Source organism: Diadema antillarum, unplaced genomic scaffold, assembly GCF_040938485.1.
Source record: "Diadema antillarum isolate AM-2024a unplaced genomic scaffold, OU_Dant_1.0 seq00000238_RagTag, whole genome shotgun sequence".
Taxonomy (NCBI): domain Eukaryota; kingdom Metazoa; phylum Echinodermata; class Echinoidea; order Diadematoida; family Diadematidae; genus Diadema; species Diadema antillarum.
In genome coordinates, this window is record NW_027271285.1 from 16037 (window position 1) to 34407 (window position 18371).

Here is an 18371-nt window from a genome sequence, read left to right on the forward strand (position 1 = left end):
TATAAACTGATATGGCAAAGGAATTATAACAGGATTGATTGATATAATTCATGACACGACAGAACATCATCACCATGGGTTTTCATTCGATAGATCCAAGAAACATAATCATTGATGATAGGGGAGAGAATGAGCACATATTGATATAGATATAACACTTATGAATACAATGTCAAATTCCAATTCAAATTCAAATTCAAACTATGTTGACTATACCCGGCCAGCAAGTTTACCTTAACGATAGACCCTTTTGCACACAATGTCATGCAGTCCGGTCAATATACGGCAATCGTGTAATAATAGCTGAAGTGAAGGCTTGACTTGCAAGATGAATGAGTGCCTGCCTGTAAATTATACAGTAACACTGAGTGTCATATAGCAACTGATGACATACCGTGTTCGAAGGTATCCCATTGACCTATTAGTGGCATTGTGATAAGATTGAAGGTCAAGTAAGAATAAAGATAGACTGGCGATAAAAATGTGCAATTATTGTATACACTGATTGGGTCCATGATTATGTTAATAATAACAATAAAAGGGGTATTTATAATGTCCTTTACCACTCAGTCTGGGTGATCAAAGGGCATGAACAATCTTACCTACACCATAAAATAGAGAAAGGAATAGAGAAAAGAAAGGAAGGATTCAGAAATATTGAATCATTGACTAATCATTCATATGCTTAATGACTTATATATAGGTGTGTTTTCAGAACTGTCTTTAAGGGATTGTATAGTTTCGGTTCAGACATAACTTCAGATTTCTAACACTTTTTTTTTTGCGAGATAATGAGAAACTTTTTATGAAATATGATAGAGCATGTAATTTTAGGAGGAATTCATTGTTTATTTGATGAAAATTGGTTTCGAAATGACTGAGATATAAAAAAAAGAGCGATCCTAATAAAAGGTGGGACCCAGCTTTTATTACGATTGCTTTGTTATACTTTGTTTTGGGTGCCTCAGCCATACTTACCAAACCCGATTTTCATCAAATAAACTTTGAATTCCTCCTAGAATGGTATCTTCTTTACTATTTCATAAGTGGTTTCCTGGTATCTCGAAAAAAGTTAAAAGCCAAATTCTCATCTCCACCAATACTAAACCATCCCTTTAAAAGAATTCACTGAGGAGATAGTACGAATGTGTACAGAAGGCTTGTTCCAATTAAAGAGAGGATATCCTGCCGTAATGAACGAAAGACCTGTCACCCCACATGGTTTTTGTTTTGGCAACTATGAGGAGGCCAATATTACTAGAACGGAGTAATCTTGAGGGAGCGTAGGCCTACTGATGAAACAGAGAATAATTATACTGTGGGGCACATCTTTTTAAACAATGATAAACAAAAAGTAACAACTAAATTGAGTGCGGTAAAGAATGGGTAACCAGCGGAATGACCCATGTACAGGAGTAATATGAGTGAATTTTGATTTAAGACTGATAATTCTTGATGCAGAGTTTTGGACTTTATGCAGTCGTTACAGGTGACTGTGGAGCAAACCATATAGAAGGGCATTGCCGAAATCTGAACGAGATGATACATGGACAATCTTTTCTGTGGCCGAGCGAGTGAGGTACAATGTACTTACTTCCGAACAAAACATATAGCATGTACAGGGTGCCTATACGGAGCTGATATTGCCTATCTGAGCACACATGGACATAGAAGAATCGAAAATCATCTCAAGATTTCTACAGACAGTTTATATTGGTATGGATAAGTCATCAATCTCAATAGATCTGAGTCGAACTTTCCTCAGTTGTGACTTTGGACAAATTAATAACAACTCATACTTTGTTAGGTTTAATTGTCAGGAGCGAGAGCTCCTCCCTGAACGTATAATTATATCATTGACATATCGTTGGAGTCGTTGCAACCAAAGTTGAAGGGGAAATCCAGTCCAAATTTAAATTAGTTTGATAAAAAAGAGTAAAACCTTACGAGTTTAGTGATAACAAATTGACTGAAACCGGATGAAAATAAGGACATTATGAAGTTTTGCTAATTTCTGCAAAGAAGTTCTTGAACAGTGGATATGAATATGGAAATTAGTGAGCTAATCATATCATAACCTCACAATTTTCCATTGATCGTGTACAAAATGATGACGAAAATTCAATGTTTCTGTCATGGAAGTCTTATTTGTTATTCTCGGTTGAATAACTTCAGAATAGTATTCAGTTAGATAAACCAGAATTTGAGCCTAAGGCATAATAGCGTTTGAATGAACAATCCTGTGTACAAACCATGTGGCAAGTTGTGGGGAAATGACACGCTCACTTTGTATTTGCATATTCATTATTGACCGATCAAGAACCGTTTCCTGCCAGCGAAATTTCAAAATGTCCTAACTTCCTTATTTTCCCCCGATTTCTATCAAAATTTTACCGTTGAACTCGTAATATTTTACTCCTTCCTACCCGACTAACTTATATTTGGACTGGCTTTTCTCCTTTAAAAAGTCCTGATGTGAGAGATTAAAGTCAGTGTTCCTTCCCAGTAAAGGGTATAAGTAGGTGAATTGCTGATACAGACACACAGACACACACACACACACACACACACACACACACACACACACATATATAAATTCCACTTGACTACAGCTGGATTGTGAAGGCTACGATGCAGATGGCGTCTTGGCGAAAAACTGTATCTGGCTGTTGATAATGATTATACAGACACTTGAAGGGGATTTTTTTATTCCTCTTTCTTTTTGAATCTGACTACAATATTTGTCTCGAAAGAGAAAGAGAGTGTGTGTGTGTGCGTGTGTGTGTGTGTGTGTGTGTGTGGAAGGGGGGATGAAGGAATAGGGAAGGCTAGAATTTGAAATGTTACGAGTATAAAGTGTGTGCTTTCTGTTTAGAGAAATGAGCAACAAAATTATTGCTGAATCACCGGTTGCTAATACAGATCATACAAAATGACTGTGTGAATGCTGAGCCAAATAGTGTGAGTCAGTAATTAAATGGTATACATTAACTTGTCATGGCATAAAGTATGTAATTAGTTGCTCGACTGAAGACATTTCCATCGGTTTTACAAGTTGCATAATGTAGAACAACATAGGACTGGGAAAAAGACGGAATGAACAAGCATAATTTTCTATGTCCATATTTATTAATGCATTGTTTATCAATATAAGCATGATGCAAAGCTTCAAATCATATTCAAGCTCCTATATACATGTATTTCTTCACCTATACTATAGGACAGCTGGGTAATAATCAGACTCTTCCCCTTTTACATGCTTTGAACAAAATAATATAAACAGACGGGACAGATATCATTTTATTCATTGTAAGGATAATAAAGCTTCAATAGATTTGGTCAAAAATATGGTTATTCAATTTCAAATTTGCCCAACAGGGCATAAAAAAAACAATAGTTTTTACAAAATGAGTATGATATGGGCAAGTTTTCTTTAAACTTTCTCAGGCAAGCACCCCCGGCCCCCATTATTTTACTTGCCCCCTAGTGAATGAATTTGCTCCAGGCAACCAGACCTCAATGTATGATCGGTAGCACCCTGCCCTTGATTTAATTCATTTATTTCCAATCTGAATTAATGTGTTGATATTCAAAGTTTGCATAAGAAAGCATGGTATCCAGTAACATGATGATGGCGGAAATATAACTAGCATAAAATAAAAATTTTATCGGAAATTATCCCTGGACAGATAAGATACACTGTACTGTTATGGATGTCAGTACGATTACATAGATTACGTGGTGGATATAATTTTGTGTACAGTGTACAATATACGCAAGAATAATTGAATTTGTGACGGTAGCGAAGAACAAAAGGAGAAACACTATACATCGGAGTATCAATCAAATTTATGTTAACTGTATTAAAAAGATGCCACATACTTATCTTTCGATTTGTCTTACGAACTTAAAGGTATTAAGAGAAAATTTCAAAGTACTCAGGAAAACTAAATGGGGTCATTCCTCGAGCTAAACACTGACGAGTCATACGGCCCACGAGCTAGAAGTGAAACTATCTAAGGGTCCACGAGTCATAGAGTAACAGATAGACACAAAGTGAACGGACATTACTACAGCAAAGACACTACGTAAAGCAGGCCCATGAAATAGACACTAGTCAATGTCCATGAGCTCAACACTAGCTAGGCGAAATAGGCCCATCAGCTCGACAATACATAAACATTAAGCCCCATGATGGAACGAAGAGTTCGTGTGCTCTTTTTGCGTAGTGTCGGGCTCGTGGACTATAGAGCTCGTGGTTATTGTGTAGTTCGTTGGGCTGCATAACTTGTGTGCTGCATAAACTCGTGGGCTGCATAACTCATAGGCAGTATGATTTGTGGGCTGTATGGCTCGTGGGCTGTGTGATTCGTGGTGTTGAGCTCGTAATTTGTACCCATCTGAACCTCGTATTAAAAATACAGACGACTGCGTATAATACACAAGCTTAAGTGCGATTTACCACACTCCAGGTGTGAGAGTCACAATGATTATACAAGTTACAATCAGATTGTACAAATATGATATCATCGTCTCATCTACATTACTGGAATCCCATTATCTTATACAGACAAATCTTTGCAGTAGATTTTCTAGTTATTAGGAACTGCCAAATTTATTTTCACATAAACCCCCGAACTGAAATTTCGGAACAAATTTTGGTGAGAGTGTTTCACAGTACACTGTGACTAAGTGCAGTAAGATGACATTAATGTAACCCATTATGCCCTAAACAGGGAAAATTCTGCACAAACCTTAGTTCGTTTTTGATTCCCCCCTTACTGGTGTTGTACACGGGTATTCCATTTTATTCGAAGGATATGTTGAAGTTCGTTCCCGCCATCTCTTTCTGATACCATTTATCGAAGATCTCATTTTGTGCCACAGTGAAGCGAGTTTTCCACTGCCCGGTCTTACCTGTGACAAAAAGGCAACAGCAACAGACAATGGAAAAAAAAAAATTGCTCGAGTTATTATATACCAATAAGAAACAATCAGAATGTTAGCACAATAAAGGAAATTACCTTCATGTTTATTTTGCGAAAGGGCAATTCTAAAGACACAGAAAGCCGTAAAATAAGACTAGTGGGCAATGATACAAAATTTATGCAATAATGCTTGCATCTCCCCTACCCCTACATTGCAGAGTAATAAAAGAAGTCAAAGTAAAAAGAGCAAATATCACACATGGTTTAAATTTCGATATCATTCGAGTTGTACGTATTCATGAACTATTCACATAAAAATGAATTGAACCATATTCACATTTTCGGTATAGACGTACGATCTGTGATGCAAGCAGCAAGAGAATTCATAATTACTATGCTTTAAAAAAGCAAAAAAAAAAAACAAAAAGCTTCAATCTGAGATTAAAGAACACTGGATCGGGTACATGATACGAGTACTTACCTTTGTTGAGAAACGAATTCACACCCGGGCCTCGGGTGAGATTTTCGCGCCCAGACTCTGCGAGCTTGTGATACGTCTTCTTCATTTGAGAAAGCGTACTGTTCGTCACAACTCGTTCGAGAACTTCGTCCGATAGAGGGTGCCCAATGTGTTCGGCGATTTTCCTGATACCTGTCATTGGATCCTATCCAACATCAAAAGGAAAAAAAAGTTAACTAGTTGTATGGCTATACAATCATGTACACCAAAAATCAGATGAAACAACAAAGCGCTACAGGATGTCATAAAGTTCCGGACCAGTTAAAAGTTACCCTGAAAAGAAAGAGAAAAACTTTGCAGGAAAAACAGTAATAACTTCAATCAAAATTTCTCTTTTTAATCAAATTTTTCTTGAATAGTGGAGTTGTCCGAACGCTATCATGATTGTATACGCCACCGTCTCAAAATAATCCTTACATCTGATTGACCATGATATTGAAGTCATTCTGCCGGGGATAACTCAATATCTTACAATTTTGTAGCTGAAAACTGAAGTTCGCCGGTTTTTGTTCGCGATCACTGTAAACTGAGAGGTACTGTAATCATGACGATTGTCATCAGCTCATTCATTTCCTTCTTCACAGTGACCGTCCATTGCAAGAAATTTTGTGAAAATAAGAATAACTTCACAGTTTCATAACTTCGCAAATTGTTATCTGATTTCCTTAAAATCATACTCGATCTTTCTTTCAGATATAACTTTCAACTGATTCGCAATTCCCCTTAACCGACAAGGGTGTCTTTGGAAGGTCCTTATAGATAAAACTCTTCACCCCCGAAATCCCGTCGCCTGACCCGCCGCATGTAAAATTTGGTTTGGGTACCAGGAATCGCAGGGGTAATCAAAGTAAAAGTCGTGGCTAATGGATCCTCAAGAGGATATCTTGCTACCCTATGAGAATATGAGTGATTAATTGGACCAAATTAAGTGTATCATTATTATGCTCATAAACCGTGAAAGACTATGGCGAACAATCTATTGAACGGGTTAGGTTTTTTCATTATACACATTGTACCCACTTCCCTTTGTTGATGACGGGTTGTATGATGGCAGTTCGGATTTATTGGTGATGTTCGTTATTCCGAAGGTTTGTTCAACAAAAAATAAAATAAGGTTTGTTTATCTGAAAATGAAAAAAAAAAACAACATCGCCATATTCCGAAGGTTTTGTTTTTCCAAAACACATAAATTCTATTCGTAGAAGTTCGTTGATCCGAAAGTAAAAAGGGTTCGTTTATCAAAACACTAATTACGGCGTTATTTCGAAGGTTCGTATTCTTAAGGTCCGTTATTCCGAAGGTTTGTTAATCCGAAAGTGACATACAGGTTATCATTCCGAAAGCTCGTTAAACTGAAAATGAAATAAGGTTTATATTCCGAAAGTCCATTAATCCGAAAATAAAATAAGATTTATTAAACGGCGAAAGAAATATATAAAATTCGTTATTCCGAAAATTGAACAACCTGTGGCGAAGACGGGGCATTATTTCTAAATATGGAGTATAGCTATAGAGGGTGAAAGGGACTGATATAATAACAAGCAGAGATCGCAGGATCATTTCAAAGGGGATGATCCCTCCACGCATACGTTATTTATTTATCACTATTATTTTTTTTTTTGGCCTTTCAGTGGCTCCTACTTTTGCGTCATGGCTTATCCTGTTATTGATGATGTGGGGAGGGTGGGCAGGGTCGCAGACGGAGGAGGAGGGGGAGAAAATTCTTCTTTGCTTCGTAAATCAAAATTACAGATTATACGATTATAATATTCCAGCTCGTTGATAAGTGTATGTGTATCGTGAGTGTAATTGTGCGTGTCTGTACATGTCTGAGCGTGTGTGTGGATGTGCATGCGCGTATTTTCATTAAAATTTCATTGCGTGATAGGCCCTATCTTAGGTTTGTTTTGTTTTTTAAAGTAAAACAACGTATTTTGTCACTGACTTTTTTTTTCATTTCCGGAATTTTGAATCTTATTTCATTTTCGGATCAACGAAGTTTCGAAATAACGAACCTCATTTTTCAGATTAACGAACTTTACTTTATTTTCGGGTTAATGAACCTTAATCTTAATTTCGGATTAACGAACCTTCGGAATAATAAATATTAGGAATATCAAACCCTATTTCATTTACAGAATTACGAACCTTTGGAATAATGAACTTTCAGAATAAAAAAGCTTCGAAATGAAGAACATTGGGAATACCGAACCGTATTTCATTGTCGGAATCACGAACATTCGGAATAATGAACTTTTGGAATAATGAACCTTTGGAATAACGAACTGTAACCGGATTTCTATCACGCCTATCATGCCTATTGATTGTTTGACGGATGTGCCCCACACGTGACCAAGGTTTTTTCTCCTTTCTTACCCGCAGGAGCTCCTCGTACTGTACGATTAGTAGATTCTTCTCTCCCTTATTATCCAGGGCCTGTTTGACGTGTGCAGGCCATGACCCCCAGTGCATTTCTGTGACGAAATAAATGAAGATATCATAAACAGAGGAAACATGAGGAATCTTTAAAATAGGATAAAGAAAAGGCATATACAGTGGCGTATCTAGGGAAAACGGCGCCCGGGGCAAGCGCGAAAATTGCGCCCCTAATTTCTGAAAAAGTGTTCAACCCCAACCCCATCCCGGTAGGGACTTTAAACAAAGTCCACATGATATGCTTTTTCAAGCACTTAAAAGGGGTCTTCTGAGGATGATTTAAATGTAATGAATTTTGATAAATTTTGGTATTTCAGCTTACAAAACATGGAATTCTTGTCTTTTTTGCTAATCAAATCTTACAATTCTAATCAAGATATAGTGACGGCCTTATAGATAACAATTTATACCAACAAACTGCATGAGGAATTTAAAAAGTACTCTTATTTAGTACGCGCGAGTTAGCCGAAATTTGTATATTTCCACGTCTTCATCACGTTTTGTTCTTATCTCTTTTTTCTTTTTTTTTTTTGGGATAAATTTTTGCGAGAGAGCGCAGCGAGCGAGCCGAAAATTTTTGTATTTCAGCTTACAAAACATGGAATTCTTGTCATTTTTTGCTTATTAAATCTTACAATTCTAATCAAGATATAGGGACGACCTTATAGATAACGATTCATACCAACAAACTGAGGACTTATAATACTGGTACTCTAAATTAGTACGAGCGAGTGAGCCGAAATTTGTATATTTCCGCGTCATCATTACGTTTTGTTCTTATCTTTTTTTGATTTGTTTTTTTTTTGCCCCCCCCCCCCATGCTCGAAACCGTTGGCGTCCTCTCTTGATCCAATTGACGATCGCTTCAGAACGAATGAAATTGCAGCCGCTGCTCCTGCTTAATATGAAATGACATGTGCAAAAGACATTGTCATTTTGTCCGCGTCATCGTCACGTTTTGTTCTTATCTTCTTCTCTTTTTTTTGATAAATTTTGGCGAGCGAGCCGAAAATTTTTGTATTTCAGCTTACAAAACATTGAATTCTTGTCATTTTTTGCTTATTGAATCTTACAACTAATAATCAAGATATAGTGACGGCCTTATAGATAACGATTTATACCAACAAACTGTGGACTTGAAAAAAATACTCTAAATTGTACGAGCGAGTGAGCCGAAATTTGTATATTTCCGCGTCATCATTACTTTTTGTTCTTATCTTGCTTGATTTTTTTGCGCCCCCCCCCCGTATGTTCGAAACCGTTGGCGCCTTCTTTTGATCCAATTAGCGATCGCTTCAGATCGAAAGAAATTGCAGCCGCTGCTCCGTGAAACATTTTGCCTGCTAAATATAAAATGACATGTGTGAACACAAAAGACATTGTCATTTTGCCCGCGTCATCATCACGTTTTGTTCTTACCTTCTTTATTTATATAAATTTTGGCGAGCGAACGCAGCGAGCGAGCCGAAAATTTTTGTATTTCAGCTGACAGAACATGGAATTCTTGTGTGAACACAATAAACATTGTTATTTTGTCCGCGTCATCATCATGTTTTGTTTTTTTCTTGTTTGATTTGGTTTCCTGCCCCCCCCCCCCACCATTCTCCCTCCCCCCCCCCCCCCCCCTTTCCGGGCGAGTTTTTTTTTTTCTTCTTCTTCTTCTTCTTCGTTTTTTTTTCTTTTTCTTCTTCTTCTTTTTTTCTTCGTTTTTTTTTCGTTTTTGCGCCCCCAAGGAGTGGCGCCCGGGGCACGTGCCCCCCTTGCCCCCCCCCCCCTAGATACGCCACGGGGCATATACACATTAAATTGCACCTATTCTTCCCTTTGTGACGAAGAATGTTCTATATATCTCTGCATACGTAAACTATGATATGTTTGCAACTGAAAAACAAAATTTAAAAAGAAGACACAGCACCAGAAGGAAAGACTTACTCCCCTGCAGGAATTGCTCGAAGTTATCCTCCCATTTGAACTTCACAATCTCAGAAGCCGACATGAAGTTGAACCATGACGTGGTTACATCTTTCGGATTGCGGACACAGTAGATGGCCTGCAGGAAAAAAAAATAGAAACGGAACAGAAAATCGAAAGAAAGGATATGACAAATAAATACAATCGGACATAAAGCGTATTATACCTGATAGCATACAGGGGATTAGGTGTCGACATGTAGGCCTACCGTAAAAGATTGAACGACAAAACCTCTGAAATACGTTAAGCCATACAAAATCTGCCCTATTTAATGAAAACGATATCGATCGATGTGTTAGCTATGGTATAGAGAGGTGAATACGCAGCAATTCCCCAAATGTTAGAATCCATAATGATATACCGGTACTGTGTATCCGACCAAGCGGTCCAAGAGATAGTGTCACAGCAATCTTATTCCTTTGGAATCTATGTTTGATGCCGCCACTGAAAAATAGTTGAAGCATCTGCATTAATCTGCCTCACGCATATATAGGAAGACAAGTTATTAATGTCTTATTGCATAACGACCAGCCATTCTCTATGGAAGATGCGAATGATAATATGTAATAATTACTTTTCCATCCATCCTATATACTGAAAATGAAAGATGAGCGAATAGGACATTATGTACATAGGGAGTGATACTGCCCACGCAGAAATTTCGCAAAGATTAATTTGATAGCAATCGTGCTCGTCTGGGCATGTCCTGTACTAATCGAACATAAGACGTTAAAATGGACCGGTATGGTAACTCTGACAGCTCTTGAACCTCAATTTATCCAACCAACCTTTGCTTTCTTCAGCATGTCGCGGGGCAAGCGATTCAGCTGGAGATGCGTGAGAATCACCCTCGGTGAGGGCGCTTTATCAATCACATCCAAGAACGGCGACATGTCCAACTGGACCTTGCCCACGTCTTCTATCTTCGTCGGGAATTTCTGCTCCATGTTAATCATCTCAGCAGCAGAGGAAAGGAGAGTACGATCAACTTTTTCCGGGTAGCCTTCGTTCAAGATGAGAGCTACGATTTCTGTCATCCAGTGGGTTCCTTCGTAGAAGAATCGACATTTTAAAACAGTCATCATTTCATCAGAATCGGAATCACGTTAACTAAAGTATATAATTAATGTATATCTAGAGGTAGCAATCTTATCCGCTCAAACACATGTGTATGCGCGCGTACATGGAGTGCAAACTATGGGGTTCCTATAGGTAAGCATTGTTCCCAGTTTGTTCCCAGCACACACACACACTACACACACACACACACACACACACACACACACACACACACACACACACTTTTTTTCCTTGATATTTTATTGATTTCATTCCTAAATCAACCCATTCTGGATGTAACATGAACATAAAAGGAACAGATGCAATTCAAAACACAAACAAATCCATTTGTCCATTTATAGGCCTACTGCAAATCATCTCTCTTCAATATAAACAACTCGATTATAAATCAACCCTACTGACAATTTTTTTCACGAGAAAGTATTGACATTACTAAATACCAAATGAATAGAATAAACTGAATCATGTAACTCACACTTACAAAAGCATATACATAAAAAACAAACATGCGTTTTACAAATCTATGAAATCATTCATGAAAAAACCCAACCAACCCTTCCCCTACCAACCAAACAAAACTACATCTATCCTATAGGACACCCACCCACACCCACACACACACACACACGCACACACACACATACACACACACAAATTCAACACACAAACAAACACACACACGCGAGAGCATTTTATATCACATCAAGCGTATAAAGAAGCCTCTCCCCTCCCCCATTTCCCTCCATTTTTACCTGATTTCGGGAACGTGATAATCCAGACATCGTCGGGACGGACTTCGAATGATCGAAGTGCTTCGATGCTGGACTTGACAACGACCGTGGGGTACCATATCCCATCATGACAATATTGAAACATTGCTTCCGGTGGACTCTCCGAACTCTGGGCAGCCATATTAATCTCTGTCAGGACAAATCAGTGTTAATATTTATGCAGTTATTGAGTCTGTCTACTAATAAAATTTCATGCTGTGGCTAAGCCGATGGCTCCAATCGGAGTGTGATTGAAACAAATTTAATAATGACATGTCAACATGTACACCGTATTTTGCTTCGATAACATTTTGTGAAAAAAAAGGAAAAAGGAAGAAAAAAAAGAAGAAATTGAACACTTCTTTTCAAATTCAAAATTTTCATACAAGACTGCAATATACAATCGAATGAAATACAGGATATGTTATCCTCTTTCCTATACTGGTATATCAACGCCCGAATTATCACACACATCTTTCTCTTGGAAGGTGCAAAGAAAGAAAAAAACAAACCCCAAAACAATTGGCAATAAAAATGCCCAAATCAGTTTATATTCCTATGCAGATTCTTAGCAACAATGGATTCTGGAGATAGAATATACACGATGGCTTTGTATTTGAATGAGAGAGAAAAAAAAACCAAGTTAATTGAACTGTACGATTGGATTTTCAATCTGTCTTTGACTTTCCAGAAAGTGGGAAAGAGTTGGAGCTTCTACCGAGTCCAAATTTTAATGGATCTGAGTTCAGATTTTTCATACAAAAACGGGCGTGATCACACTAGGCGTTAAATTCCTCTTTGTGTTGCCCTCACCAATTTTGTATTAGAATGAAATTTCCTCTTTTATTGATATGCATTTCATTATTCTATTGCAGTGTGGTATGAAATTTCTAAACTTGAAAAAAATGTTCACTTTCTTTCTTTGCTGAGTGAATTTAAACACACTGAAATGTGAAGCGTTCACCCATCACGCCCATGGCAAGGACGCTCTGTTCAGATGCTGGTCCCGATTTTCGTATTAAGCGGTCAGCATTTCTTTTTTTTCTCCCTTTGTCAATGGCGCTCTAAAATGACTGGTTACAACAAAAATTTTGCTATAACCGTGATTAAAAAAAAAAAAAAAATTGTGTACCATAGACTTTAAGATGATAATTTTTGGAACCTGAAGTTTGACTTCGTTATACAAGTAGCTATAAAGATAGATTCGTTATAAGCGCGTTCGTTGTAAGCGGAGAGCACTGCATTTCTTACCACAGTCCCATATTCATCCAAATAAAAATCAACCACTGGTAAACCCTCCCTGTCTTCCTACAGACAAATTCTGCCATGTATGGATCTCACTCTTTTTTTCCTTCAAATTAATGACTTCATATCAAAACAATCCCATTTGAGTAAAGAAAGAACTCAACAATGGTAACTTCGATCGGATTGAAAACAGACACATCAGTCTGTTGTATAGTCAACAGCGTAGGCCGACTGCATATTATTACAACACGTTCATATATATCATGCTTAGTATCAGCTTGTTCCAATGTTTTAATGTTATCTGCATATTATTACCATATACAAAGTAAACAACCAAATCTTGGTTCATAGGTCTTAACCCTTGCCTCTGAAGCAATCTCATTGAATTAAAAGGAGATACGTGCATAGGAAAAGACTCGGGATTGGAGTCCCTCTGTTCTGGAGGCAGACGCATTACCGACTGAACCGAATCACTAACCATTTTAGAGAGCACGAGCTAGACATCAAGCAAAACAGGCCCACTATTACAGTTAGACACTAAGTAAAGCAGCCCCTTATGAGCTAGACACCATGGGCAAAATATGCAGGCTCATGAGTTCGACACTATAGGCGAGCATTAGCTCTGTTCAGAAGTGGTTGTGTCCCTAATTGCCCTTGAAACCGGACGTTATAAAAATGTCCCACATGATGAAAGATTTTGTATAATCTGTAATTCTGGTGATGTTGAAGATGACTTTCATTGTTTTATGATTTGTTCTGCATAATGATGATTTCAGATCACAATTATTCAGTACTATGTCAGAAAGAGATCCTACTTTCCCTCAGTTACCTATTTACCAACAATTCCTTTGTTTAATGTCATCAGAGTCACTGTGCTGTCAAGTAGCCAGTTTTGCCAACCTTATTTTTAACGTGCCGTAACAATTTATTATATTCCCACAACTGATTACCTCTTTTATGTATTATTTAGCCCACCATATTCTCTCTTTTGTTATGTCAAATTATTTTTTATTATCTGTATGTCTTACATGATACATTTATATATTTTGTATTACTTATGATGTTTGATGTATGTATCACTAAAAGGCCTTTTTAGGCCGGCCGTCCGTGTGACGGGTGTGATTTTTAATAAAGAATAAACTACATAGGGATAAAAGGCTCAAGAGCTCGAAACAACGTATTATACAGGCCTATACATTAAAGACATTTAGACCTACTTACCATTTGCACATGAAAATTAAAAACCCAACATTAGTGCTTCAAAATAGTTCTAAAATGTGAGTTAGGGATAGAACAACCAATGTAAGAATTTAAAATAGTATGATCAATGTTATAAGTATGGTTAGACATAGGCCTACAAAATGTGAGCAATAGTGTTTCCAGACTAACCCGTCTGCAGTTACGGTTTATTGAGAAAAATAGTGATGTGTCCTTTATATTTAAGGTCTTATTGCAAAATTCTATTATGGTAGGATTTTTTATGATACAACTGACTTACACATATGCATCAATGAAATTTCTTGTACATCTTTTTTAATCACTGCTCCCAATGGTAAATAGGACCCTGTAAGCACCGTGATGTAATGTCGAGCTGGTGGGCCTTTTTTGTCGAGTGTCGAGCTCATTAACCTTAGAGATCTTGGGTATTTTTCAGTTGAAGCGAGCTCGAGGGTCTTGTTCATTAGGTGTCTATGTGTAGTTCCTGTTTATAGTGTGACTCATGCTCGTGGGCAGTATGACTCGTGAGTGTCGAGCTCGCGACGTGCATCTGATACAACAATATATAGAACATGCTACAGTTTTCTTGATTGTTATACACTCATATCATCATTGCACAAAGTGAACGGAATACAGTGACATGATTGATAATATTATGATATCTATACATGGGGTTTTCAGCCCAATTTCATCAGATTTGCATTCGATTTAACGATGTGGTCATTTAAGTTCAAGCGAATTTAAACTACCCACGAAATGCATTCAAATTCATTTACAGCATTTGGGCAATGCTTTTTTTTCAGTTGCTTATGTTCTTTGCAGTAACTCATCTGTTTGAATGCAAACTAAAATGTACGGTGAAGTGGGATCTTTGACTTATATTGAAATTAATTTTCTCATTTTCTCCGACAAACCGTTATCCGAAGCAACAACTTTCATACGCATATTTATACATGCATGCATTATACATCCATTTATGCTTGACTTTAATGGCTGCTGCTTGAGAATCAGATTACAATAATACATGTATCTTGAATATGAACAGAACTGTAAACATATATAGTAACTGAAGCATTGATAACCAGCAAGTTTACTGTTGATATAAGACGAAAAAACAACAACAACAAAACAAAAACAAATGCTCTTGCCATGCACACGCCTGGGTCGAGCAACGTACATAATTATAATCTGGACACGAGGAAGGTAAAAAATCGACCATGACGAAGAGGGTTAAAAAAAATGTATACCATACATGAATCTGGACGTGTTAAAAATTAGAGATATGACCATTTCGTAAATGTTAGCTCCATATTGATTGTTAATAATGATAAAGAAAGTGGAATTGGAAAAAATAGAAAGAAGAGAAATACATAAAGTGTGATTGAAATTAACTGATTAAATTAAACTTTGAAATAAAGAAGGAATTATTAAATCAAATATTTCAACAGTTAAAAAATTGAAAACTTGACATTTTATGAGGCATGAAATAATATATAAAAGAATTTGTTTATGGTGACTGAATTTGCATGTTTAACGTTCGAAGTTGTTATATACATGTATAAGTAAATTAAGTATAATAAGAATAAGTAAATTAAAATTTGTACTCGGGACGAAATTGAACGTCTGTCCAGCTGGAGCGGAATTCAATGCCAACTTTACCTCCTTAAATTGAATAAATTTCTTTCAAAACTGAACGAAATATAAACTGAAAGGAATGACATGAAACGAATGAATGATAAAAGAATCAAAATGAACCGAGAGAGCAGTCGAGCGTTGCTTGAATATGAACACCTTCAAATTGCATTGAAATCGTTTGAATTTGAACTCCTTCTCTTCATTCGAAAGCAAATCTGATAAAATTGGGAGGGAAAAAAAAGTTTAGTTACATGAATGATTATGATGTGAAAATGACTATCTATTGTGACACATTATTTTTCAGGATGTGATTATGATTATGATAAAAGTGTATGTGATTCTAATGATAAGATAATTATGGTAAGATGATAGGGTAAAACGTTACGACATCCTGATAACACTATATTGAACATCACCACCATTGCATTACATCATCATTACAATCATAATTTACCCGCGAAACATAGATGATATACGGAAGAGAATGTGCACATTGTTATCATTATTAACATAATAGGTTAAACAATATGAAGTGATATCTACTTTTAATATAGTTATATACTCGGACAGCAAATTTACCTTGCCAAGTATAGGCTCTTTTGCGTGCACGCAGTCAAGTTAATAGGACAATCGTGTAAGGACAGCTGAACAGAATGCTTGATTGGCCGTTGATATTGGCAAGACCAAATGAGTACTTGCCTGCACCATGTGCACGTACGTATGCAGTAATTACACTGTTGCACACCGGCTGATAAGGTATCCGTGTTCGAATGCATCTCTAATGTGTATGCTATGTGTATAATATCAAAGGTCAGGATGAAAAAAAGCTAATGATAACAGTTTGCAGTTATTGTATGCATTGTTGGGTCAATAATAAATTGCAGCAGATATAGGAGGAATGATCGATGTGTGTGCGATCTCGTGAGCCACAAGACAGTAAGGCCTGTCTGTTCTCCATTTTGTTAGACTTTGATGGAGTAATCATAACGTAAAAGTTACAGAATAAAAAAAGTTTTACCAAAATCTGTCAAACAATATAGAGGTACATTCGGTCTAATCACATTAGATCACATAGATCGTGGCGTCAAAATGATTTCGTGGAAACGGTGATCAAAGTGTTACACAACTAAACAGTTTCTTTTATTACTGGTTTGTAGAGGACTATGACAGATAGACATTAACACCATGATGATCAGCTCGATGATTGTATTATTTTTAAAGTTTATGTTTGGACATATAAGAGCAAGTTCACATCCTTACAATAAAGGCAAACCTAGCTTTCAATTATATTGCATATACTGCAATTTTATAATGATATTTTAGAGCGAAGGATATCATTCTTCTTCATTCATCTTAAATCATTGGTATAAATAGGATAAAGAAGGTCTATATACACTCGAAGATCAAATACTCTCTCAATGCGTTTTGAAGCAGTTAGTGCTGATTTCTCCTGAACAAGATATTCTATCGATATTTTTACTCTCTAAAAAAATCGAGTGAAAATTTTCACTCTAAAAAGAGTGAATACAAAAAGAGTGAATTTCGAGTGAAATTGGAGTGAATTTTGAGTGAAAATGCTCATTTTCACTCATTTTGGAGTGACGTCAGGGATCACTCCAAAATCTTCGAGTGATCCCTGACGTCACTCCAAAATGAGTGAAAATGAGCATTTTCACTCAAAATTCACTCCAATTTCACTCGAAATTCACTCTCTTTTGTATTCACTCTTTTTAGAGTGAAAATTTTCACTCGATTTTTTTTAGAGAGTATCCAAATCAAATAGCTCTTCTTCATTATACGAGTTATCATCATTAGACACATGTTTTAATGTTCTCTTTGACCCCCCCCCCCAAAAAAAAAGAAAAAGAAGAAGTCTATGAACTTGACACAATACATTTCCTATCAACACTTTATCTTCTCACTCAGGAGAATAATTTCCATTCATTTCATTCGTTTGTTCGTTGATTTAATTTTCCATTTCCAGCAGAAACAGTAGGTCTAAATATTTTACAGAAGTTGAATTACATCACAATGCATAATAAAGGAATTTATAAATTTGCAAAATAGGGAAACTATCACTCCGGAAATGCTGGAAAATTCTTACTATTTAATTGGTAATTTCCAGCATTATACCATGGCCAGCTAGGCCATAATAGGCCTACTAACGTTTAATACAATGTTTCTGTACACACAGATGACTTGACAAGTAAGGTTTATTTTTGCCTTATCTCAGACCGGCATCTTTGTTCATAATTGCACAGGCTTACTGAATATTACCGAATTATGCGGCATTCACATCGGCTATCTTTTTAAGGGGATTATTGCTAAAATACATAGGCCCTATATAATATCATATCAGTCCTCACAGTCTCGCCTATACACAAGATGTTGAATGTTCACAAACGCCATGTATCGTTCACACAGTTCAGCCCAAGAAGAGCCTTGATCAAAGACTAGGTTTCAGCTTGCACGAACATGTCGTGTTCATAGATTTCTATTCTGTACTGGATAGGTTAATATGTCGAGCGAAAGCTGATGTTAGAAGACAAACGCCATATTGCTTGAACA

General features: G+C 36.7%; 1 protein-coding gene across 1 annotated transcript; it reads right to left on the minus strand.

Annotated features, from left to right (window-relative positions):
- Positions 1-3124: 3124 nt before the first annotated feature.
- LOC139729388 (sulfotransferase 1B1-like) lies at positions 3125-16512 on the minus strand. The gene is made up of 7 exons (XM_071640316.1): positions 16383-16512; positions 11688-11855; positions 10644-10903; positions 9817-9934; positions 7825-7922; positions 5410-5593; positions 3125-4917 (listed from the first exon to the last, which is right to left on the minus strand). Exons 2-7 carry the CDS (start codon positions 11845-11847, stop codon positions 4808-4810), a joined length of 930 nt encoding a protein of 309 aa, XP_071496417.1. The 5' UTR covers positions 11848-11855; positions 16383-16512; the 3' UTR covers positions 3125-4807.
- Between the last annotated feature and the right edge of the window lie 1859 nt (positions 16513-18371).

Coding starts and splice junctions, on each gene's coding strand:
- LOC139729388 (XM_071640316.1), bottom strand. CDS start 11,847: ATGGCTGCCCAGAGTTCGGAGAGTCCACCGGAAGCAATGTTTCAATAT. Junction 10,904..11,687: donor TATCACGTTCCCGAAATCAG/GTAAAAATGGAG, acceptor TCTTCTACGAAG/GAACCCACTGGATGACAGAA. Junction 4,918..5,409: donor GAATTCGTTTCTCAACAAAG/GTAAGTACTCGT, acceptor TTTTTGTCACAG/GTAAGACCGGGCAGTGGAAA.